Source organism: Mauremys reevesii, linkage group 1 (assembly GCF_016161935.1).
Source record: "Mauremys reevesii isolate NIE-2019 linkage group 1, ASM1616193v1, whole genome shotgun sequence".
Taxonomy (NCBI): Eukaryota; Metazoa; Chordata; order Testudines; family Geoemydidae; genus Mauremys; species Mauremys reevesii.
This window is the reverse complement of record NC_052623.1, coordinates 52,819,892-52,844,358: the sequence shown is the minus strand read 5'-3', so window position 1 is coordinate 52,844,358 and position 24,467 is coordinate 52,819,892. Positions and strand designations below refer to the sequence as shown.

The 24,467-nt window shown below is 40.3% G+C and overlaps 1 protein-coding gene across 4 annotated transcripts in view; it reads right to left on the bottom strand.

Annotated features, from left to right (window-relative positions):
• Positions 1–24,467, bottom strand: part of FRY (FRY microtubule binding protein) — a 385,515-nt gene that overhangs the window by 48,338 nt on the left and 312,710 nt on the right. For 2 of the 4 annotated variants that reach the window (XM_039535002.1, XM_039535019.1), the window contains 6 exons: positions 17,217–17,357; positions 16,344–16,523; positions 10,575–10,736; positions 10,005–10,079; positions 8,682–8,852; positions 4,234–4,242 (listed from right to left, as the gene is read on the bottom strand). In XM_039535002.1, the coding sequence (XP_039390936.1) occupies positions 4,234–4,242; positions 8,682–8,852; positions 10,005–10,079; positions 10,575–10,736; positions 16,344–16,523; positions 17,217–17,357 (738 nt within the window). The remainder of the gene's footprint in view (positions 1–4,233; positions 4,243–8,681; positions 8,853–10,004; positions 10,080–10,574; positions 10,737–16,343; positions 16,524–17,216; positions 17,358–24,467) is intronic. The other 2 variants (XM_039535008.1, XM_039535030.1) reach the window with 1 other exon arrangement.

The window sequence follows — 24,467 nt, the reverse complement described above, 5'->3', positions numbered from 1 at the left end:
TCTAATCTAGCAGAATGTTTTTGATATAAAAATATAGTACAGATCTTATATGAACACAATTTTGTTAAGCAATAAAGTAACCAGAAGCTACTGAAACTTTCTAAGACTCCATCTAGAAATAAGAACAATAAAGATGGAAATAAAAGTTAAATGAATTCATTATTTTGAATACTAAGTGTTTTTCATGCTTTACTGCTTTAAAAATTTGCTTTTATAATCCCATGAGAACATATATGCATATCTATCTCAATGTCAATGAAACAGTGACAGGTTAAATAAAAATCTTAAGGCAACCTGAAAAGATTTCCACCCCCCATAATGTTACGGTAAAACATTAGGATCAATCAACAGGACATGTTCATAGTAATATTTCAATAGCAAATCAGATGTTAAATATTTTAGATTCTCTGTACTACATACATAACCACAATAATGAAATGCAAAGTTAACGCAGATTTGAATGCAGCTCTAATTTTGCATGCACAATGCAATGGCTAAAGCAACACAGCTTTTTAACTTTTATTCTAGGCTTATGATTAATTTTTCTTTATAAACTGGACATTTATTCCCCCAGAAGTAAGCTGACTAGTATGGACCAACATTTCAGTTTTTAAAAGGGACAAAGTCAACTTAAAAATCAAATTTATATCTGAATATTTTCTTCCTATTTAAGGCTCTGAGTCTATGCACACATATGCAAATATGAGTTAAAGCACAATAGGTAAGTATTTGCAGGATCAAGACAATAGTGGCAAACACTATCTAAAACTGTTATAAATGAATGAAGTTACTGAAAAAATATTTCACACTATTTTTTCCCATTTGTTTACTTTGTGCATTTTACAGTACTTTGTGTGTAGTCAGTTTCACTATTTCCCTTCTATGGGAAAGTTAAGGTCAAGTCCTTGCAGATATTTAAGCATATGCATAATTTTACTCATGTGAGTAGGCCCATTGAGGTCAAAGGGGCTCTGCACAGGGCCAAGCGTTTTCCAATTTGGATCCAATTACAGGTTTGAGGTCTTAATCATTTTCCCTCTTGCTAAAAAGACCCTAATAAAGACACCAACATAAGAAAAAAAGCTATTATAGGAAAAAGGATTAAAGGGGGGAAAAAGTAAGTACAAAACCTACTTTTAAAATGGTGCTCTACAAGAAACCAGAATTTTAAAAAATGAATCAGCTTCAAGTTAAAATTATCCTTTAAATATGAAATAATTATATATATATATATATATATATATATATATATATATATATATATATATATTGCCAATTTTTATATATATATATATATATACACACACATGTGTGTACATATATATATATATATATAAATGGCAAAAAATCTTTGTCTTAAAATCATAAATGGGAAGAAAAAATTATATATTACACATAAAGTATATTATATTTTTATAGAGTCGCACACCCATCTAGAATATACTCCTGAGTAATATAATTAATTTTCATAGGTGAAAAAGGCCCAGTTCAGCATGTACCTAACTTTGGGCATATGAGCAATGCCACTGATTTTCATTGGACTTCTAACATAATTAAAGTTAGACATTTGCTTAATACCTTGCTAAATCAGGGCAAAAGGCATAAGCAGCAATGAATTAAGTATAAGTTTATTTTAAAATAAATCACTGAATTTGCGCAAAAATATATAAGCATTTTGAATCACTGCTTTTTAGTGCAAAGAACACGGTTATATAAATATTCAGAGAAAAAGCTCTGGACAACAACGATAAGCTAACCTCTCATGAACAAAGATGGAGCAAAACTTAAAATAGATGCAGAAAAGAGAAAATACCTCTAGAAATATATGCTAGTCTAGCTCAGCCCACTGAAACATTTGGTAGACTTAAGGGATATACTACAATCAACAGCAAAATGACAACGAATCCATTCTGAAGCCAGACATTGCAGAATATTGTGTCTTTCATATTGTGGAAGTGGGAGCACATAATAGGGTGGTCGTTGGAAAAGAACAGAAATTATGTCCAACATTTAAGGAAACTTGTCTCCTTGAATTGTAAAAAATATTTTATAATTTAAAACTATTTATTTGTGTTAAAAATTATTCCCCCCTCCAACATGAAGGCTACAGGACAACTGCACCAGTTGTTCTTCCTCCACGAGGTATCCAGTAACAAGAAATAGACTAATGTCATGCCCTTGTCTTTATGATGCCAACTTCCATTGTAATATGCAGCAGTTTTACTTTGCAGCTGGTGCCACAGAAGCAAGGCACTAATTTATTTCCACTGCTGCTCCTCTTTGGAATCTCTCAAAGAAGAAAAGATGAAAAGAAGAAAAGAAAAACAAAATGGATGAGAGATAAAAAGAAGGGTGACATACAGTAACTGTAATCAGGAAAAACAGGGGGAGAGAAAGTGGGACAAATAAAAGAAAGGAAAACAAATTATGAAGATGAAGACGCTAAAATGAGGAGAGAATATAAGAGAAGAGGCTTGCAAGAGATGTGAGATACACATCAAAAATATTTGGGGCCTGATCTTTCCAGTGGTACATACAGATTTCACACTGAATTCAATAATAGCCTGGAGCGTGTAGACAGATTACTATTTTTGCACCACAAAATAATTTTGTTATCACAATTAACGAGGAGGAAAGATGGCCTTGAGCGTCTATTAACTTCTCTTTTGCTGCACGTAGAGATTATCTTCTACTTTCCATAAAGCTACTGGTTACAAACGCAGATCAATTCATGTGATCATTGTGTCGCCTGAACAATGGCCAGATACAACAGCGTACTCTATCACTTAGTATCTTATGGTGTGGGAGGCAGGGGTTGAACACATTGTGTGTCCATCCTAAACACTACCACAACCCAGACTGAAACTGGGACCTCTGCAGTCAGGGAAAAAAAATAAAATAAAAAGCAGTTCTACCAGGCAGACCAGAATATATCCTGAATCAAGCCAGAAGGAATTGTGCTAAGCTTGTTTCAGACAAGAGCTTCCCTGGCAGTGTTGGCAAAACATGTTTCCATTAACTTTGCACACAAATAGCAATGTATATAGATACAGTGTTGTCCACGTAGATTAGATATGTTTTAGTCATTTAAGATTAACACAGTATTTCCATATGCTTGTGTTCATATGCTTGTGTCTGTTTCCAAATGGTGGGGAAGGTTCTAGGAGGGTTGTAGACCTAGTGTAAAGGAGAGAAGCTAGGAGGCATAAGGTGGCTGGAGAGTGAGCCTGCACCATACTCATTCTGTAGTGGTGGCTTGACCCAGCTCTTGTTCTGGATGTTGTGACCTGGCATGATAGGAGTGCAGCCAGGCCAAACCAGAGAGCTGCTGTGATCTCATGCATTAGGTCACAACACCCAGAATGGGGAGCCAGGCCCAATCCTGTGAGACAGGAACCGCTGCTGTAGAATGAATGAGGCTTTCTCGCTCTCCAAATAATATTTTCTATGATCTCTTAATAGCTTCCAGTGTCATTTCAATTTTCTACAGAAAGTTAAAGGTTTAAAACTTAGGCCCCAGCTCCACAAACCATATATGCACATCCTTAACTTTATTCACATTAGTCCCATTGACTTCAATGGAACTACTCACGAGTAAATGTAAGCACATATATGTTTTCAGGATCAGATCCATAAATAGTCAGCAAAATTCTGGGGAACTGTGGACTACTGAAAACTTTTCTATAAAGAGGTCACATGTACCAGTTTTTGCACCATGCTAAGCAGAACCAATGTACCTATTAATTTCAACATGGAAGTTAGGAGTCAGTCATCAGCAGTTTAATGCTACAAAGGCAAAAAACTTTTCTACATTTTAACAATATAAATGTGACAGATTAACTAAACATATTTCCTGTTTTTTAGTGTCTATGTACTACTTGTGTGCACAGTTATTGAAAAAGAAAAAGAGTCCAGCTTCGCAACTCAAATTAGAAATGAGGGGATTTCATCTAGAATCTCCATTTTTAAAATCACATATTCTTTGATAATGCAAAGCCACACGTATTTGAAGTTAAGCCCCAAATAGTTGAATTACTTTAAACTCAAATTTTTCTAGAGCTTTAAAAATATTTCTAGGGCAAAGCAGCACATGAAACAGCACTTGCATACATACACACACACACACACACAAACTGAAAGAGAAAAAAACCCTATGATGTTATTCTATAATATAAATTTGCAACAATACACACCATCTACTTGCACATCTGAATTCAAATAGCATTATCTTACCTGAAGTTCCTGGATAGCAGATATAATAGATAGAAAAACAAATAAAAATCTATTTAAAATGACTGTATTAAAGATACCATATTCTTAAACATTTGCCCTACAGTAATAAATAACGCGATCAGAAAAATTTTAGCTCTGTAATGCTACCGTTAAGTAAAAAATAAAAATAAAATACTACGTTATTGGTTTTTAAATCTTTATTAAATACCAAACAATCATATCTTGTGATCTGTGCATAATGCACCCAGCACTGACCTGTTTATAATATAATCTTTCCAAAATAGCTGTCTCCGTTTGTGCTAGTCTGAGCTTTCCAACACTGTTTTATTCATGTTTATGAACACCAAATTTCAACTAGGTGTAAGTGGATAAAGTTCCAATGAAGGCACTATAGTTCTCACCTCTTATGCAAGGCCTGAATTAGGCCCTTTATTTGTATTTGTTTAAAATACTGAATTGCATAATGATGTGAGGCTTCAGTTACAGCAGTGGTCCCCAATGCGGTGCCCGCGGGCGCCATGGTGCTCGCCGGGGCATTTATGTGCGCCCGCCTAGTGCACCCGCCTGACAGGGACAGAGAACTCAGGGTGTGGGCTCGGTGTTCTCTGTTCCCGGCAGGCGTGGGGCCCACCTAGTGCCCAGCAGGGGAGAGAGGCCGCAGCCCCGCGCCTGCCGGGGACAGAGAACTCCGGGGCTGCAGGCTGCGGATGCCGGTGTTCTCGGTCCCAGGCAGGTGCGGGGCCGCGGCTTGAGCCGGAGAGAAGCTGCAGCCCCGCGCCTACCGGGGACAGAGCACTCCAGGGCTGCAGGCTGCAGGTGCTGGTGTTCTCTGTCCCTGGCAGGCGCGGGGCCCGCCTAGTGCCCAGCAGGGGAGAGAAGCTGGGGCCCCGTGCCTGCTGGGGACAGAGTACTCCGGGGCTGCAGGCGCCAGTTTCTCTCTGGATTCATATATTATGTAATATTAAATATGATTATTTCATATTATTTAATGTACAAATACAAAATAAGCCTTGAAAAATTGTTGGCGCCCGCCACACTCTTCTGAAAATATGAATGTGCTACTGGCCACAAAAAGTTGGGGACCACTGAGTTACAGGAAATATATTATTGGATTGCCTAATAATGTTGCTATAGTTAAAAATAAATATATATTTCCCATTATACTTCCCTCTTTTCAGGAGTTCAAAGTTGAAAGTAATAACTCCAGGCTTGCTTAAATCTTGGTCTGCAAGTTTTAGATTTGGAGCAGTTTATCAAATAGTGAAGGGTTTTTTTAATCTGTATTTTCAGTTTTACTTTATGTAAAAATAGAGACGTTGGATACTTGATCCACAAGTACCATAAGACTGATTTTTTTTGTTTAAGGTTTAGGAGCAAGCTTTGTCATTAGCAGTTCAATACTGGGATGGTCAAAACATATGGAAAACCACAGTAGAATCCTTTCCAGGATGAACTAAACACACTATTAAGTTTTTCCTCCTTTTGTATCTGACTTTGTAATTGCTACATGTTTGGTATGGTCACTGGTTCAAAGGAAGCTGCTCATGTGATTCCAGGGATGATATGGCCATTACTCAATAACATGGACTAATCTCTTGTAGAGAGTTGGGAATGTTTATATTAATTATTATTATTATTATTATTATTATTATTATTATTATGAACTGTAAGATGTTTGCCAAAATTTAACAATGCACAATCTGCTGAGTTTATGTTACATCCATTCCCCTCACCCTTCTATTGTATATTGACTAATTTAGGCCTCAATACTAAAGTTAGGCACATACTTAAATCTTTGCAGGATCAGGGATTAAGACTATAAACTCTTTGTGGCAGGGACTTCACAGCACCTAGCACAATGAGGTGCCAACCTGGTTCTGGATCTGTAAGCATTACTTTAGCAGTGCTACTAATAGTAATAACAACAATTTTCTAATTGGTTTGTCTAAATTTTAATCTTTGCTCTCTGGCTGAATATTGACTTTTTTTCTCCATCTGATTTTAACTGCTGAAGGGAAAGGAGCAGCAATTCTCAAATCTCAGTCTGTGGTTGGAATCCTGTTTCATGATTCTCATGCCAATTTATCATCTGACAATTGATCAAATTATAATTAAATTATCATTGCATTGTAATATTTTGAATACATTTTTAAAGATGTGTTGTAATGACTGCAGACGGTTTTGTTTTTTTTTTACAAAGTTATTTGGCATAAATATTTTGTCTTTTATCATTATCTAACAATTTTTGAACTCTATTATAACAAACACAGATTAAAATTATTCCTGTAAATCTAGTCAGAACTCATTTAAAATTTTTCCTGCAAGCTATTCAGTTTAGCCATGAACGCATCTAGCAGATGATTTTGCTTTTATTTGTCAGATATCTACATCCAGTAAGATATTTAGTGCTTTCCTCCAAGAGGTCAAAGAGGGAAGTGCCATATCATACAGGTGCCTCTTTCCCCTATCATTCTACCTAATGAGGTCTGAAATTGAAATAGCCGCATTTTAGAGCAAATGATTATGTAAGAAAATGCCTGTCATGAATGACAACAGTAAGAGTGAGTGAAGCCTGGCAGGGAGAGTGACCTTATAATTTCAAGAACTGAGATATAAAATGCTATTGGAAAAGATGTCTTCTGCACGGACAGCAGTAGAGATAATGGCAGAATTGGCTGGGGGCCTGGAATTTTTATTTTAAAAAGGTAAGTGAATTTTATGCTTACGAAAGTGAGGGCTAACAGTATTGGCTTAAGAACCATATTACAGGCTGGCATTGTGAAAGCTTCCTCATACTACTCTGCCAATGCATCTCAATCTTTGCATGACACCACTTTTGTATTTCCAGTTATGGGCCACTTTTGAGCAGAGGCTGCCAATCACATTAAAGTGTGGGAGGGGGGGAGAGGGGGTTCTGTGGAGGTGCAGTGAGTGTCATTTAGGTTTGGCCTGGCCATCTCTGAGAGGTACTGTGACCCCGTGCACCAGGTTGCAACATTCAGAATGGGGAGACAGGCTCAGCCCTGTGGGACAAGGAATACCACTGGTGGGATGAGGCCACCCCTGGGGCCTCCTCTGCTTATCTGGCCAGGGAAAGTGTATGTTTCCCTGGTTTTGCACCCTTGGTTTCATGATTTCTGTGAGTCCAATTGAACACATGAATCCACACTAAAGCTACGTCTGCACCATCCCTTCATTCTCTCTTTTATCTCTTGATTAAAAAAAATAATCACAGGCATTATGACACCTGAGTTCACAATGGAGAAGGATGACTGCTTCTTGTAATACAACTTGAAATGTGCCAGCAAGTGTGCTTGTAAGCTCTGCTGCACACACTTTTGACTCGAGGCTATAAATGTTGAATCTGGGTCTCCACAGCGGTAGCAAGATGTGCTACCAGCTGAACTGTCAGGCTGGCCAAAGATCTGCATTTTTAAATACTTGGAAATAGTTGACCAATAGTTTCTGAATTTTTAAATGGTAGCAACATTGTTAGACATGTACAATATTGGGTATGAATTTCTTGTCCCTTCCCATTCAAATGGAAAGGATTATTCCCAGTTGGAACAGGTTTGCTCAAGGGTTAAATGGTTTAAAAAAACTAAAACAAAATAAAGACTAGAACAAACTTATCCATCAACTGTATGATGTATATTTGATTGAAGTTCCCTGGAAGCATTTGTAATTAAAGGTGAACTGACAGGCTTTACCTGCCAAGTCCTGATTTCAAGCCTCAGGGTTCTGTTTTGCTCCTGCAAGAGCCATGAAATCATTGACACCCAAGGCAGAGCAGAAACTGCATCCTTTTCAGTGCTCAAATGTTAGTGATTTCATCAACTGTTGCAGGAGTAACAGAACCCCGAGGGCTTGAATTCAGGTTTTGGCAGGTTATTGACGAAAGAACTGATTTTAAACTGTTTTGTTTTATAATATAAATTCTTAAAAGCTGCAGATATATTTTGTTAACAATTTGGGATCTTCAACAACTTGTGTTTCAGAGCTTTTAATTTCACCTTAAAGTTACAGAAACCTGGTATTTGTGTTGTCATTAGAACTGCAGCTTTGCCTTTCAGTAGTAATTGCAGTGTGTATTAAAGTGGGTTCAGACAGGAAGGTGTGGTAGCTTGTCAATGTTAAGCTACTGTCACAACACTGTGAACATTATAAATACGTTTATTGAAAATCAAATCTAGAGTCATACAGTTACATTTTTATAAAAGCAGCAAAGAGTCCTGTGGCACCTTATAGACTAACAGATGTCTGTTAGTCTATAAGGTGCCACAGGACTCTTTGCTGCTTTTACAGATCCAGACTAACACGGCTACCCCTCTGATACTTTACATTTTTATGTTATAAAGAGTGAATTACTTAATAATAAGAAGTGTTAAACTGCGTTTTAGCCAGAGATAAAATTTAAGCAAAGCCATTTCATAGAGAATATACTGTACCTCCCCATCTTCCAGTTCAACATCTAGGAAATCAAAGTCCCTAAAGACTCTGAACTGTTGTTCACTGTTTGAATCGTCCATGTTCTCTTGTTCCCTCGTTCCGTCTTCTGAAGACACCAAGCTTGTCTGGTGCTCAATCAGATCCAAATCACCACATGAAGAAAAAATTACCTACAATTCAAAAGATTTCTCTTTTGAGAAACTTTCCCCTCTGGTTGCTTGTTAGTAAAAGCTGAATTGGTTATTCAGAAGACTGTATTTCCAGTACACACCTAATTCCTTTAGCTGGTATTTTTAGAACCCGCTCTTTTATTATTTATGTTGGACAGGTGCCTTGAGATTAAATCTTGTACAAAGACACAACTTCATGCTGCAGGAACATGTCCAAGAATGTAATAGCTACCTCCTAATGGCTGCAGACTGATGTTGCCTAAATGTTTATATACATTTATGGGAATGAAATTCAAAGAGCCCACTGCAGAAAGGATTGTCAAGGGGATGAGTTAATACTTTCACCAGAAAACCTCTAGTTAAACATGCTTAAGCATGTGGAGAGATTAGGAAACATAACAGACTAATTTGTGCAGCAGTAGCTTTTCCTTTCCTACTGAACAATGTCTGCAGTTCAGATGAGAACAATTCATTCTGTGGGTTCCTGTTTTGTTCAAACTGAGAACACCTCCACAACATAATAGCAAGAGTGACATAGTAATAATGTAACACAAAGTACTCAAGATTTATATAGTGCTTTAAAAATGTTTAAGCATATTTTAAAGAAAATAAATACAAATCTTTACCTCTGAAATTTAAAAAATCCCTTGATCAACCAACAAAATTGGAATAGTCCACTATACATTCCACTGCATGAGACAATACTCATTTCCTTAAAGGGTAATGTTAGACTCATTATCTCATGGGATGATAAGGGTGCTAATCTTCATTGCTTTTTCTGTAATTGAATCTAGGGCTTCTGAAAGGAGCTAGATTGACAGTACTGGAGACCAAAATGTTCTATCCATAGAACAGGTAAAGCTTGGACAGTGATAGTGCCAGCATCCCAACAATGCTTCACCGAACTGCTTCATAACCTGCTCTGGAAGAACAGCTTCTAAAAGTGAGAGGGCTGTTTACTATCCATGCTCAATCACTGGCCTTTGTGCTGAGAAATGCAACATGTGCCAGATTGTGCTAACTACAATGATGGGTTTATGACATGGAATAAATTAAAACACCTCTGAAATTCAGGGAGATAAAGTTCTCGGTATTTAAAATTAAAGATACAAAAACAACAAAAGACAAAACAGTAAATGCAGCAAGACTCACTGAAGGGTTTTTGCTCAGCCCCACATCTTGACCACACAGGGTAAGGACGTGTACCAGCTTTTCCTTTGTCCTTTTCTAGAAAAAAACATTTTTAATTTTAGCATCATCCTTTATTCATTCTGTTGGAAACCAGAGGGATATGTTTTTAGGAAAAACTATGATCAGAGACTCACTGGTTTGATGTTAAAGGAATTACTTTAGAGCAACTATACATACAGGGAAATAGATAAAAGGAGCAGCTAATATTTTTTCAGTACTTAAAAAAAATTAAAAACCGGTCTATTCATTCCATTAGGCCCTAAACTAGTAAAGCACTAAAACACATATATAACTTCATTGAGACTACTCAAGATCGTGAAATTAAGCACATGCATAAGTTTTTGAAACATCTCAAATTTCCAATATGCTTAACAGTAGCAATAAATAAATAAATATATTTTGCATGTTTTTACTTTAGCTGGCAGTTAACAAAATCCAATAATGCAAAACAAGGTCACATTCAGGAGCAATGCTGCAGGCATATTGTAATGAATAGGGGGCTCCATTACAGGAACTTAGTGGGAATTCTACCTGAGAATACTGAGGCCTTTTCCAGCTCACAGGAACGAGGACATTGGAATTAGAACCTGAGGAGGTTGAGGAAGTGCTTCGAGTGACAGCCATTGCCCGGGGTTTACCATCTCGACCAGCAGAACTCTGTAGCTCATCATATCGTCTCCCAATAATTGGAGTCTGAAATAACATAGAGAATAAAGCCGCATTATGTAGAATAATTTTAATGAGCTTATAAAGGCACCTGTTAGCTCACTTGCAGATGAATGTCATTCTGAAGACAGGTTTGCCCAACATTTTACCTATTTTTTGTTATTCTGTTTATAAGCCCCATATAAATCTTTACATTTATTTCTTCCATCATATATTCTTCACAGTATCTCTGCCCCCAACAATGCCAGCACCTCAGCATTCAGGAGCAACTTACAGTAATAAATGAGTTTACTGAACAGGCAATGGAGAAAAGCAAATTTTGTTAAATAAACTTATTTTAACATAGGCTGTTGTTAAAGGCATTTTTCTGCAGGGTGCTGAACACTCTGGCTCTGATCCAGCAGAGCACTTACGCACATACTGAAATGTTTTGCTGGATCAGGCCAGAGTGCTCAGAGAGCCCAGGACAATAAGAATGAGAAAACCTTTATTGAAAAATACTAAAAGTATATCCTTTTGTGGTAGCGTTTCCTTTATAAACCCTGTTTCTCAGTAGCTGTTGTAAGAATAAGTCTCCAATCCTGCATACACACATGTAATTAACTTTAATCAGGTGAATAATCCCATAAAGTTAAATATGTAAGTAAATGTTTGCATGGTCAAAATATCTCCTGTCAAAAGACTCCAGTCTGAAACTAGATAATACAGTGTTACTCTGGTAACATATTTTTGTAAATTTTAAAAAGAAGAATTTATTATAATTTGTATTTAAATTAATCAAGTCAACAGCTATGTTATAAAGATGCGAAATGTAACACACACACACACACACCCTATATATATTTGTTTTTTTCGTCCCCGTTTCTTTTCTTAGAGTTTTCCCCTTGGAACCCCATGTTCTTAAAAAATAAGTTGAAACCAAAACCAAAAAGAGAGGTTGCTCACCCTGTGCAGTAACTGTAGTTCTTTAAGATAGTGTGTCCCTAGGGGTGCTCCAATTCAGGTGTGTGTGCAGCCCATGCGCCTTCGATGGGAGATTTTCATTAGCAGTGTCTATTCAGCCCGCGCATTCACTGTTGATATCCTTGTGCCCTGCACTGACACTATATCAGGCTGCACAAGCAAACCACACTTAATTCCTTCTCCACTGCCAAGCCTCAGGTGGAAACTCCAATGCAGAGGGGAAAGAGGGCTGGTAGTGGAGCACCTATAGGGGGGGACATCCTGAAGAACTACAGTTACTGCACAGAGTGAATAACTTCTCTTTCTTCTTCGAGTAGTGTCCCTAGGGATGCTCCACTCCAGGTGACTCCTAAGCTGTATCCCATCAGGGAGCTTCGGAGTCAAGTCCATTACCGAGGAAAGAATTGCATTGCCAATTGCTGCTTCAGATCTGGAGGCACTGACTAAGCACAGTGTCTAGAGAAGAAATGTACCAAAGACTCCGTAGTACAGGGGTAGGCAACCAAAGGCACGCGTGCCATGTTCGGCTGATTTTCAGTGGCACTCACACTGCCCAGGTCCTGGCCACTGGTCCGGGGGGTTCTGCATTTTAATTTAATTTTAAATGAAGCTTCTTAAACATTTTAAAAACCTTATTTACTTTACATACAACAATAGTTTAGTTACATATTATAGACTTCTAGAAAGAGACCTAAAAACGTTAAAATGTATTACTGGCACGTGAAACCTTAAATTAGAGTGAATAAATTAAGACTCGGCACACCACTTCTGAAAGGTTGCCGACCCCTGGTGTAGTAGTTCTGCAGATCTCAGCAAATGGGACATTTTAAATTAGAGCCACAGATGTAGATTCTGACCTTGTCGAGTGAGCTGACACGCCAGCCGGGGGGGGGGGGGGGAGGGAGAGGGGCGCAGTGCTGATAACAAGCTATAATACACTCCAAAATCCATTTTGATAGCCTTTGGGTATAAATTGCAGAGCCTTTTGATCTGTCTGCAAATGAAATGTACAGTCTAGGGGATTTAAGGAATTATTTAGTCCAATGTAAATAACGCCCTTCTGACATCTAGAGTATGGAATACAGTCTCCACATTGGACTTGTGTGGTTTTGGAAAGAAAACTGTCAGGTAAGTGATCTGATTCAGATGAAATTCAGAAGACACTTTAGGAAGAACCGTGGGACGTGGACATAAGGAACCTTATCCTTGTAGAAAACTGTGAAAGGAGGTTCTGCCATTAAGGCCCCAATCTCTCCAACTTTGCAAGCTGAGGTAATAGCCACCTGGAAGGCTGTTTTCATAGACAAATTTGATAAGGAGCAGGTCACTATCCATTCAAAGGAGGGCTTCCTGAGACTTTTAAGAACCCGGTTAAAGTCCCAAACAGTGGTGGGGCCTTTCACCAGTAGAAAGAAATTTCCCAAGCCTTTTGGCAACCTTATGTTTTCAGAGTGAGAAAACATGGAGCACTTTTCAATAATGGTATGAAAAGCTGTTAGGACTGCCAGATGAATTTTGGGAGAACTAAGTGACAGCCCTGTTTTCTTTAACTGCAAAAGGTATTCCACAACAAGCAGAAGCGGGCCACACCGCTGGACAGTGTCCTGGAGTTCACACAAGTGACTAAATCGTCTCCACTTCTGAAGTATTTCTAGTAGAATCTTCCCTGCTGTTTAATAATATGTGCTGTATCTCTTCAGAATAGATTGACTCTAGCCCCACAAACCATCGAGAAGCCACACCTTGAGGTGGAGAAGGCTGAGATTGGGATGCAGAAGTCAACTGGGAGAGGAGTGGAGGAGTGATTGGGAGACGTATTGGTGGACAGAGAGCTAGCTGGAGCAGGCAATGAAACCACGCTTGCCTCGACCACGTTGGGGCTATTAGAATGACTCTGATCCCATCCTGTATGATTTTGTTCACCACTCTGAGGATCAAAAGCATCTGGGGAAAAGCATAAAACAGCTTTCCCATTCCCAGGGAGTAGGAAAGTGTTCCCAGGGAATAGTGACCTAACCCTCCCCTTGAACAAAATATGTGGCATCTTTTATTCTCAGTTTTTGCAAAATGCGCCACTTCTGGTAATCCTCAAATCTGAAAAATGCTGACCAGGACCTGGGGATTCAGCTCCCATTTGTAGTCTTGGGGAAAATACCTGCTGAGAGCATCAGCCATGACATTTTGTCTAATCGGAAGATACACTGCGAGATTCCTATGTGATGTTTTATGCACCAGTTCCATAAGCTTATCGCTTCAGCACAGAGGGGAAGGGGAATCTTGCTCCTCCATGCTGACTGATACAGAACACACCGGCCATGTTGTCCATCATGATCCTCATGGATCTGTGCCTGATGAGAGGCAGAAAATGAAGACACCCATTTCTGTCTGCTGTGAGCTCCAGCAGGTTGATATTGATGGAGTTTTCCTGGGGTGATCATTTCCCCTGTACTGTGAGAGCATCCATGGTTATGGTTACCGTTGGTGTAGGTTGAAGAAAAGGAACGCTTGCCCCTACATTGCAATGAACCTTTCACCGGTCTAGGGAATGCTTTACCTGCTTGGGAATTGACACCTGCTTGTCTAGGTTGTGTTTGTTTGGTGAGTAATCTGATAAGCCACCCCTTAGCACAAATGATCCATGCCTGCTGATGGGGGTAGGAGGGGCACAACCCTAGAATAGCTTGAGTCCCGACCCCCAGGCAAGGAGAAGCTCCTCCATGCAGCTCCCTGCTATTCCTTTGCTCCTGCCTCTCTCTGACCGGCACAGTTCATCGACTCAGCTGCTGCGCAGGGAGGGGGCCCAGCCCACCATGTGACCAAACAATCAGGGGGGCATGTGAACCCACATGCCCCCAACGTGTCACCTCTACTCCTAGAAATAGCAAAGAGGTAACCTCGCATGTTCGGACACAAAGGTACGAGCTGCCACGTAATCGAGGAGTTGAAGAGAGTTTCTGACTCAACTCTGAGGGCTCTTTTGAATAGTTCTGACAAGCTTTGATAATGTTACAAACTTGTCCATGGGAAGGAAGACCTTGGCTACTAAAGAGCCAGGGATGGCCCTATAAATTGTATGTTCTGAATGGGAGTCAGTGTGGATTTTTCCACATTCATCTGCAGGCCCAAATCTAAGAACAGGGAAAGTGTTTTTGCGGAGCAGATGACACCTCGTGGTATGATTGATCCTTGGAGCAGCCGGTCACTGCGGTATGGGAATACTGTGATCATCTGATGATGCAAGAAGACAACCACCACTAGACCCTTTGAAAACACTCTCGGAGCCGAGGAGAGGCCAAACAGGACCTGACGCTGAAAATTATCCTGGCCTATGAAAAAATGCAGGAACTTTCTGTGAGACAGGTGTACTGCTATATAGAAGTATGTATCTTAAAGGTCAAGGGCTCAAAACTAATCCATTGACTTTAGAGAAAGAATTATAGCTGCTAGAGTCACCAACCTGAACTTCTGAGACTTTATGAATTTTTTTAGGAGTCTGAGATCCACGATTGGTCTCCACCCTCTGTTGTTCTCTGATATGAGGAAATACCTCAGATAGAAAGCTCGCCCCCTGTGCTGAGCAGGGACTGGTTCTACTGCTCCGAACCAAAGAAGGGAATTTAATTCCTGTCTTAACAGGGAGTCATGAAAGGGGTCCCTACAGATGGATGGGGAAGGGGAACAAGGAGGTGGGAAGGCAGTAAAATGGATGGTATAGCCCGATGTTATCTGTCACGCTGTCTGCAGTGGCTCATGACTGAGAGTGCAAATCTCATGGTAGACTGTCAAAAGCAGGGCAGACACCCCAAAATGGTGGTATGTTCTATAACAGGGGTCGGCAACCTTTCAGAAGTGGTGTGCTAAGTCTTCATTTATTCACTCTAATTTAAGGTTTTGTGTGCCGGTAATGCATTTTAATGTTTTTAGAAGGTCTCTTTCTATAAGTCTATAATATATAATTAAACTACTGTTGTATATAAAGTAAATAAGGTTTTTAAAATGTTTAAGAAGCTTCTTTTAAAATTAAATTAAAATGCAGAGCCCCCTGGACCGGTGGCCAGGACCTGGGCAGTGTGAGTGCCACTGAAAATCAGCTCGCATGCCGCGTGCCATAGGTTGCCTACCCCTGTTCTATAATTAGATTTCACCAATCCAGGAACAAATGTGAACTCCTAGATCACTGTAAGAGTCTTACCTTGGAGTCACAGACAGTTCCCTTGGGCTCTCCAGTTTATCTTGCCACCCAAGCAAGCTGGACTTAGTGATACATATCACATCACAAAATATTCAGGTTGCTCCCAGTTCCAAGAGATCAGTCACTCAGGCCAAGGTGGCTGAGAAGGAACTGAGGGTGGTTCATCCATGCAGCCTAATATAGCCATGGTGTGAGGCACAAGGATATCAATGGTGCATATGTGGGCTGAACAGATGCTGCTAATGAAAATCTATGATCAAAGGTGTTCATGTACCTTAAGTGAAGCACCCAGAGGCACACTACTCAAAGAAGAACATGGTCTTCTCATATAGGTCATTAAGTTTAACTCTGGATCTAAAACAATGTTTTTAAGATAATGTCTTGAAATTTTCCCTGCTTCCCAATTCTTCAACTTTCATAAAGAATAAGATGGAAATTAAGGTCTGACTAGTAGATTTTCCTTGTGATATATACAGTACCTCAGAAATATCGAAATGAAACTCCAAAGTTTTCCCTGGCAGTTCCTTTGAGGCACTGTTCCACACTCGATGTATTTCCATTTTTGAAAGCTCACCGTGTTGGTAGGAAGGTAAAACCAGGCTGGCAGAGCGAGAAACTACCAACTTCAAGATGTTCAAGGCTTCTCTCCAGTGAATGCTCTAGAAGTAGATATTGTTTTTGTCAAAACAATGTGAAATAAGAATTTACATCGATTAACAATACATTTACAGCCATATTATTAATCACGAATCTTAACAAAGACTAGAAGTGATGACACACAATTAAAGTAAGTTAAATATTGAAATCATTCATAGAGTTTGGAATTCAGTACCAAAATGAATTCTAGAAATAGTGATAGTAGAATAAAGGGTTGGTTTTTTTTAAAAGGAATCGACATTTATATAAATAACATCTGCAGTTAAACAAGAAGGAAAAAAATACAGGACTACCATCAACCCTCATACTTCAGAGTACAAATTAATTACCAGTTAGATCAGGAAGAGATTTCTGCCATGGTGTCATGGTACAGTTTTGCATTTACTTGCAATTAGATACATTATTATTGATCATTGGTTAGGCACAGACAAGGTGCTTGCACTGCACAAGACAAAATGAGAACTCCTTGACCTGAAGTATTTTAATCTAATTAAATAATTTATAGTGGGTTATGAAAGTTTTACATTTTACTTTGGCACACACCTGGTATTGGCTATAGCAGAGACAGAGGGAGAATATTGGACTAGATATTGTGTGTCAGTGTGGTAATTCCTAAGTTCTGATATGAAAGTTTCATATTTCACAGTAACTACTGTTCAGTTCATATTTTAATATAAGGAAGATGCAATATTTACCTGCACATATTTTTCAATTGTCTTTAACACTTCCATGTTAAACTGTTTAACAGGAATACCTGACAAGTCCATATAACTAAGAAGACTGTAGATCATCTGCAAGAGGGACTGTTGCATGCTGGGAAGGCCCTTTTCTAGTAGCTATGAAAAAACAAGTGAAAATAACTGGATTTTGAAAGGTTGTTTCTCAAATAAAAGAGCACCAATATCAGTCATGTACAGACAGCATTTCCCTAGTTGAAAAACAATAATTTTAGAATGTCTTGTTACAATAATTAGTGATGATGTTACTAACAAGACAAACTACAAAAGGTAAATTATGGAGGCTGGAGCTAATTAACTATGTTCTGATAATGACACAAAGCTTCTTGTCTGCCCAGTACTCTTATTCTAAGCTATCCAGCAAGCCTGTACAAGAACAGAATAAGCTGGCAGCTGAAATTCAGAATTTAATTGAGAGATACATCCAATAAAAAATAGCCAAATATCTTTTTATTTTTTCCTTGGCTGGAAGTCTGAGGAAAAGGTTGAGGGGAGACAGGCAGAAAGAATTAGACCACTGTTATTCAGACAGCAAATTATATTTACCCAATAAATTTCACTACCAATGCTCTCCAGAGATAGCTTCCATGGAAACACATATTCGCTAGATAGGAAGATGGAATGCCTGGTCTCTCTCATGGTAGAAATTAATATAGAGATGAGCCTAAACTAACCCCCTAGCTTTAAATATCACCAAACTTTGGAATGTTTGTATCTGCATCCAGGAGTACAAGATCTTGATTTTGCAAACATGCTTATGCTTAACCTGGCGTATGTGAGTAGTTCCACTGGCTTCAAAAGATTAGAGCCTTAAGGATTTGTGTGTCACATGAATAAGAAATTTCTGATCTAATAATTTTTTGTTAGTGGCTTCTCTCCTCATTCGTTGCTAACAGGTAATACCTCCCACATGTGGAAGTTGGAGGTGGCCTAATGTTGTTGGAGGCTCTAGGACTAAGCTCCATCTTTCAGCTCTGGCTGCCAGAAAAGTTCTCCCAAAGCTGCAAACAGGGGCGGTTCCAGGCACCAGCATGCCAAGTGCGTGCTTGGGGTGGCAAGCTCCGGGGGGCGCTCTGCCAGTCGCCGTGAGGGCAGCAGGCAGGCTGCCTTCGGCGGCTTGCCTGTGGAGGGTCCTCTGGTCTCGCAGCTTCGGTGGACCTCCCGCAGGCTGCCGCCGAATTCGCGGGACCGGGGACCTCCCGCAGGCAAGCCACCGAAGGCAGCCTGCCTGCCATGCTTGGGGCGGCAAAATGCCTACAGCCGCCCCTGGCTGCAGAAATCCTCCAGCAGTCAATTATTAGCATTAACACAACAATTTGATATAATATGTAAATAAACTTAAGATCATTATATGTCCAAGTCTCCTTTTAGAGACAAATTTCAAATTTTACAAATTGTATTCCAGTCATTTCCCAGATTAGTAGGTTGGGTTCAATGAGGAGAAAAGCTCCTAGCAGAAAGAAAATAACCAGGTAAGAAATTTTTCATTCTCCAGCACAGCTTCTCTCCTCATTCACTAATAATGGGAACTAGTGAACAATGAATCACAAAAGTATGGGGAAGAAACAGAGTTTTAATTATTATTACAGTAGAATAATAGGCAGAAAAAGAATGCCCCCATATAGAGTAAGAGCTTTATAATTTAAGGAATTATTTGGGAACCGACCCATCAACACTTTCCTACCAAAGGATGACTCTGCAGGGGAATGGAAATCCATGTTGCAAATCTTACTCAGATTAGGCTCATATCCTTTTACCCACAATGCCACCAGGGACCTCACAGACTGAGCCCTGACTCCTTTGTAATTGGTTTCTTAGCATGTCAACTGGTGCAGGATTTTAACATCGCACCTATAGGAACACTGAGGTCGTAAAGACTTGGCATTTTGGACCGGATGAGATGAGCAGAGTACAGTTGGCAGGTATACTCCATATGCTTGAAAAATATCTTTAGAGCTCTAAGAATGCCCATATATGCCACAACCTTCTAAAGGGGTGCAAAGGAATAGAACGAAATGATGGGGGAACCCTATTTACCAGTAATTGTGGAAATAAAAACTCATCTGAAGAGAGAGGCTTCTGGAGCAGTACAAGTAACTTTTTTCCTCATGACAACAGTAGTGTGGTTCTGTATAGACAGAGGAACTAATTCCAACCTTATCTTTTGGAGGTGATGGCAACTAAAAAAAGCCAGCCACAGACTTGTCTAATCTGTTATTTTGATTAATTCTGACACCTGATGGTATGCAGATAAGGAGTCTGATGTGCCTGTCTGAAGAACCCACTTTCCCATGGTGCTTGGTTGTAGGACTCCAATGAACCATCCTGGAGAATCTCTAGTGTAAATGCGATCACCAGAACTTGTGGTTACTATTATTGTTTATATTATGGTAGCATCTAGAGCCCTGGACCCCCTAGGGCTGGGCACTGTACAAACAAGACAACCCTTGCCCCAGAGAGCATTCAGTTTCTCCTCACGTAGAAATGTAATTTGACCAGATCAATCATTGTAATTTCCTGGTTGAATTCTATCTGGATACCAGAAAAGATCTATGATGCTAATGGAGAAACTCTGATAAACTACATTTCTCTTCCCATGCCCATCCTGTTAACTGTAGGTAGTCCAGATCTAAATGAAAGGATTCGAGAGGACTGGTGTTTTCTGCAGGTGCAGTGGAGGTTCCTTAGTTGTCTATAAAATCTGAAGTGCCTTCTGGGCCAATGGTGGAGTGGGATGAGGTGGGACTTCAGTTCTGCTTTTTCCTCTTTTCTGCATCCCTTTATGTGAACTGTCTTGAAAAACAGCATTCTTCACTACCCAGGACATTATTTCCTTTATCACAGAGAGGTTTTGACCTCTGCTTATCCCTTGGCTTTGCTTCAGTCTTAAGCAAACCTCTAATGGGAAGTAAAAAGAAACTTCCCCTGTGAACACCATAACTGCCCACTATAGGGTTTCTTGCACCTTCCTCTGAAGTGGCTAGTGCTGGCTATTGTCAGAGATGATACTGGACTCAATGGACCACTGGTCTGCGTCCAGTGGTCACATTTATATGTTTTGGTTCACACATGCATTTGATAGGGCTATTGAAGAGGAGAACTAAAAGGATGTACTTTGAGATTTTGGAAATCAGTGTCCAAGTATGCTCCCCATACTGCAAGACTTGCTTCCATAGTGCATATGTAAGGTGCTACAGTAAAAAATGGGTTGGTTTTCAGCATGTTGCTCATACTTACCTGCCCATAGAGGGACATTTGGATATGATCTGGGAATGACACCTAATTTGAATGGTCTCTGCTGAGTGGTTCCATGTATTTAGAAGGAATTGGAAGTACATTTTGAGAAAAAGCATTCAGGGGTTGACCCAGTGCATAGCACCAGCAATCTGAGCCACCAGAGATAACTGTCTACAGATGACCACTGCCAAGCAATGGATGATGCAATCAGGTTTTGGATCTTTGCAAATCTTTACCGTGATGGTAAAATTATTACCAGATTCATGCCTGGGTATGAATCCATTCAAGCAGCTGGCAAGCTGTGAATGGGTCTGTTTCTCTGGACAAGACACTGATTGCTATATTGTCCCTGCCTGAGCCTGGCTGTGAGTACTAACAGCCATTTTTTCTGACTCTGGGTGTAAAGGATAGAGCAGAAAGAAGAGTCCTGTACAGGTATTGAGAATTCACACAAATGCTCATTTTCTCTTTGTCATACTGAGGATTTTGTTGCTTTGGGAAGAAAATACATGCAGGCTTTATTAGGCGCTTCTGCTCCAGATTCTTTCCTCTCTTAGGGGAATACTCCCTTCATGAACACCTTTGGTGTTGACAGTGACCAATGGATTGCTATGTTGGCTTTGGTAGTGAGGGTTGAGGCCTGTTTGCATTTTCAGCTACTAATTTCTCTACTGTTTTCCCAAAGAGCTCCTCAACTGTAAATCTGGATGCCTAAAATATCTATTTAATATGACTGTTTGCTATTCATGAGTGTAACATGGCTTCCTTATAGCCACGGGGTTAGGGGCCACTGCTCTTGTCACAAGTCATATCAAGGATTTGACCAGAATAGAAGCAGAAACCTCTCAGTCCGTGCAATGAGTCACCTGCTTGCCACCAAGTAGATTTTCCTTATTAAGTACAGGACGAAGTTTTGGACTGAATGTCTACAGCTGAGGCTTTGAAATGTCTGTGTAATGTGTCCTCCTCATTATGGCCTATGGAATCTTTTGGAAGGAAGTTCCGTTTTGAAGGTGTGACTATGTCTTTCACTGGTTCCCAAACGTTATGTTTTTATATAACATTTTGGTTTAACATTTTTTTCATGGTGCATGTGTGACAACCACTCTCATGACTGACACATGGGGGATCGAAATGGGGACCTCCAAAGCTAAAAGCATGATCTGCTACTACTTGAGCTGAAGAGCCAAAGCTCTGAGGCTGGGGGCTATAACAACTCACATCTTTTGTGCATTGACAAAGAGGGTGACCTAAAACACACACTCATCAGTAGGTTGCACATGAGGAGTGCTTACCCAGGCTAATTATAGGTTGGAGGTAGCACCCTGTTCATCCTGGTCAAGGGATCCCTCAGCCAAGGAGGGGCACTGGTACAAATACCTTCACTGAGGGAATAGTCTGCTAAATGGCCACAGGATCCTGAAAGGATGTCTGCTGCCTGCTCTCCAGGCACCCATGTTAGCTCTTTAGGAGAGATCTAGTATCACTTGTGACTTTACTCCATAAAACAGGGCTTTCTAATTTTCCTCCCTGTAATTCCATGATAGTGCAGCTGTATGGGGAATGGAGTCTTTGCATATCTCTGTTCTGGTCACAGTCTTCCTAAAGTGCTTCTTATGCTTGCTGGGATTCTCTCAGAGACCCTCGTCACTCAGCATGCCCAGAACACCTTGTATATTCTTGGAGAACACTTCATCCAGTTCTCTGGGATCCAAAAACTCATTTTGACTCCACATTTTGTCACTCGGGTTCCTTTATTTGGCATACAGCAAAGCTATGCTGAATTGATCAAACTCAAGCATAGGAGATGAGTATAGAGCATACCACACATCCAAAGTTACACAGCAAACCTCTTCCTTTATATATATTTACACAGTACATTTCACTATACAATATTCACTATACATTGCAACATTTAAGATTGGCTTGGTTACTTTGTAGGAACCAATCCCTGTACAGCATGCTCTGTCCAGGCACTGTTCCTGTATAACCTGATCTTTATACTCCAGGTTAATCTTATCTATTGTCCGTAGCACCAGGGTGTTCCTGCTTATCTTAGTTAGCACAGACATCCTGACTCTCACATACTGCTTCTTAAGCCCTAATTTACAACTTAACCTTCCGTTCACCTTCCCACTTGGCCCACTAAGAAGTGAGGCAAGTTACTTATGTCAAGCCAGGCCTAGAATGCATTAGTGTGGAGCCAGAATATGAAGAGAGGAAGGGCAAAGAGAGACCCCTTCCTACCCATCAGATTCTGAGCCCCATTCCTTAGCAGACTGAAAACTAGACAGGCACAATTCCCATTACACTGCAGCCTGAATTAGGGCTGTGCAGGAGGAACAGGCTTCTCTGCTGGTTCAGACATGCTGCAGGGTAAGAAAGGGGCAGGGTACCTGCTACAGAGCACTGTCAGAGAACCCCTGTAAGCAGAGATGCCCCAGCACACACTTCCATCTCAGGGTGGGGAGGAAAAGGAGAAAGGTTTTAAACCCTGACATTTACTCCACTTGCTCATTAACAATCTGAACCGCTGCCTTACAAAGGGCATGCTTGCTTTTGCCTATTTGGAACTCAGAGTCTCTGGCCTTTGCAAAAGCAAACCCTGAGCAGGCTGAGAGGTGTTCCCCTCTCTATGGGAATTGTCATGCTCCTGGTTGGGCCTCCCATGATGGAGTTACAGCTTTGGGTGTGGGTTGAGGCCCTCCACACCTCTCCGACTCAAAGCCACATGTTCTGGCAGCGCAAGGGTCAGAGGCTTTATGGCTACAGGGCACAGTTATCCTCTCTAGCCTGTAACCTGGCAGGGGGAGGGTCAATGGCTTGTGGCAGCAGGGCACAGCTCATGTTCTTGAGACTGTATTCCAGCAAAACGGCAGCATGACATAGCTTGCCCTCTCAAGCTCACATCCTGGCAGAGTGAAGGGTCAGCAGCTTAGTTAGCCTTCTGAAGCCCATATCTCAGCAGAGTGACAGTCAAAGGTTTGTGGCAGCAGAGCATCATTTGCCCCTTGGCAGAGTGAGGATGATGGCTTGTGGCAGCAGGGCTCAGTTTATCCTGTGAGGCTCCTGGAAAGCTCCCTATAGCTCCCCCCTGGACTTGGCTGGATGTTTGCAGGGCTTCTCTGTAGCCACAGTGGAGGGCAGAGAGTGCTCACTAGAGAAATGCTGAACTGGAGAAGCCAGAGGATTAGAGCCTCAATACTCCACTGATTCCTCACCTCAAAGGAGAGAGAGAGGAGCTAGAAGCAAAGTGAAGTCATGCATGACAACAAATAAACATGAAAGTTATAAAACAAAATGGTTGGGAAAATCTGAACTGCTAACTTGTTCTGCTGCTGGGGCAGAAAATCTGGTGGCCTGAGCAGAAGAATGGGGCTCCAGCTTGGAGTCTCCAGCAACATTAGATGGCCTTTGAATTCTGCACGCAGCTGGTATTACCCATTACTGATGAATGAGGAGAGAAGCAGTGAAGAAGAATTGTTCTCTCTGGAGTCAGAAGAATGTTTGGATCCATTAGGCATGGACATTTATAACAAGAAATGGATTGTTATGTAACAAGCGATTTAGGTTAGATTGTGCAGCCCTTATGTCCCATTGAAAGGAATGACAGAAAATACTAACTCCTGTAAGTGCTCACCAACACGAGTAAGGGTTGGACAATCTAGCCCATAAATATAAACTATAAAAGGTTGACAAATGCATAAGGTAGTTACACACTCTCTTTGTACTCCAGTCCTGGGTGTAGTGGAAAACCCTATTTATTCACGGTGAGCACAGCTTTAACAAGTAATCAACTTGAGGATTTTACTTGACTTTAGATATGTTTTGCATTTAGTGTTTAATTTTTTCAAAAAAGCATACAGCAAAATTCTGCTCTCATATCTGCACTGTGAGTAAGAACAGAGGATAGGAGATCTGTAATGAATATCCAAGAGGCTTTAGCCCTTCAATTTGTCTGTCAATAGAAGA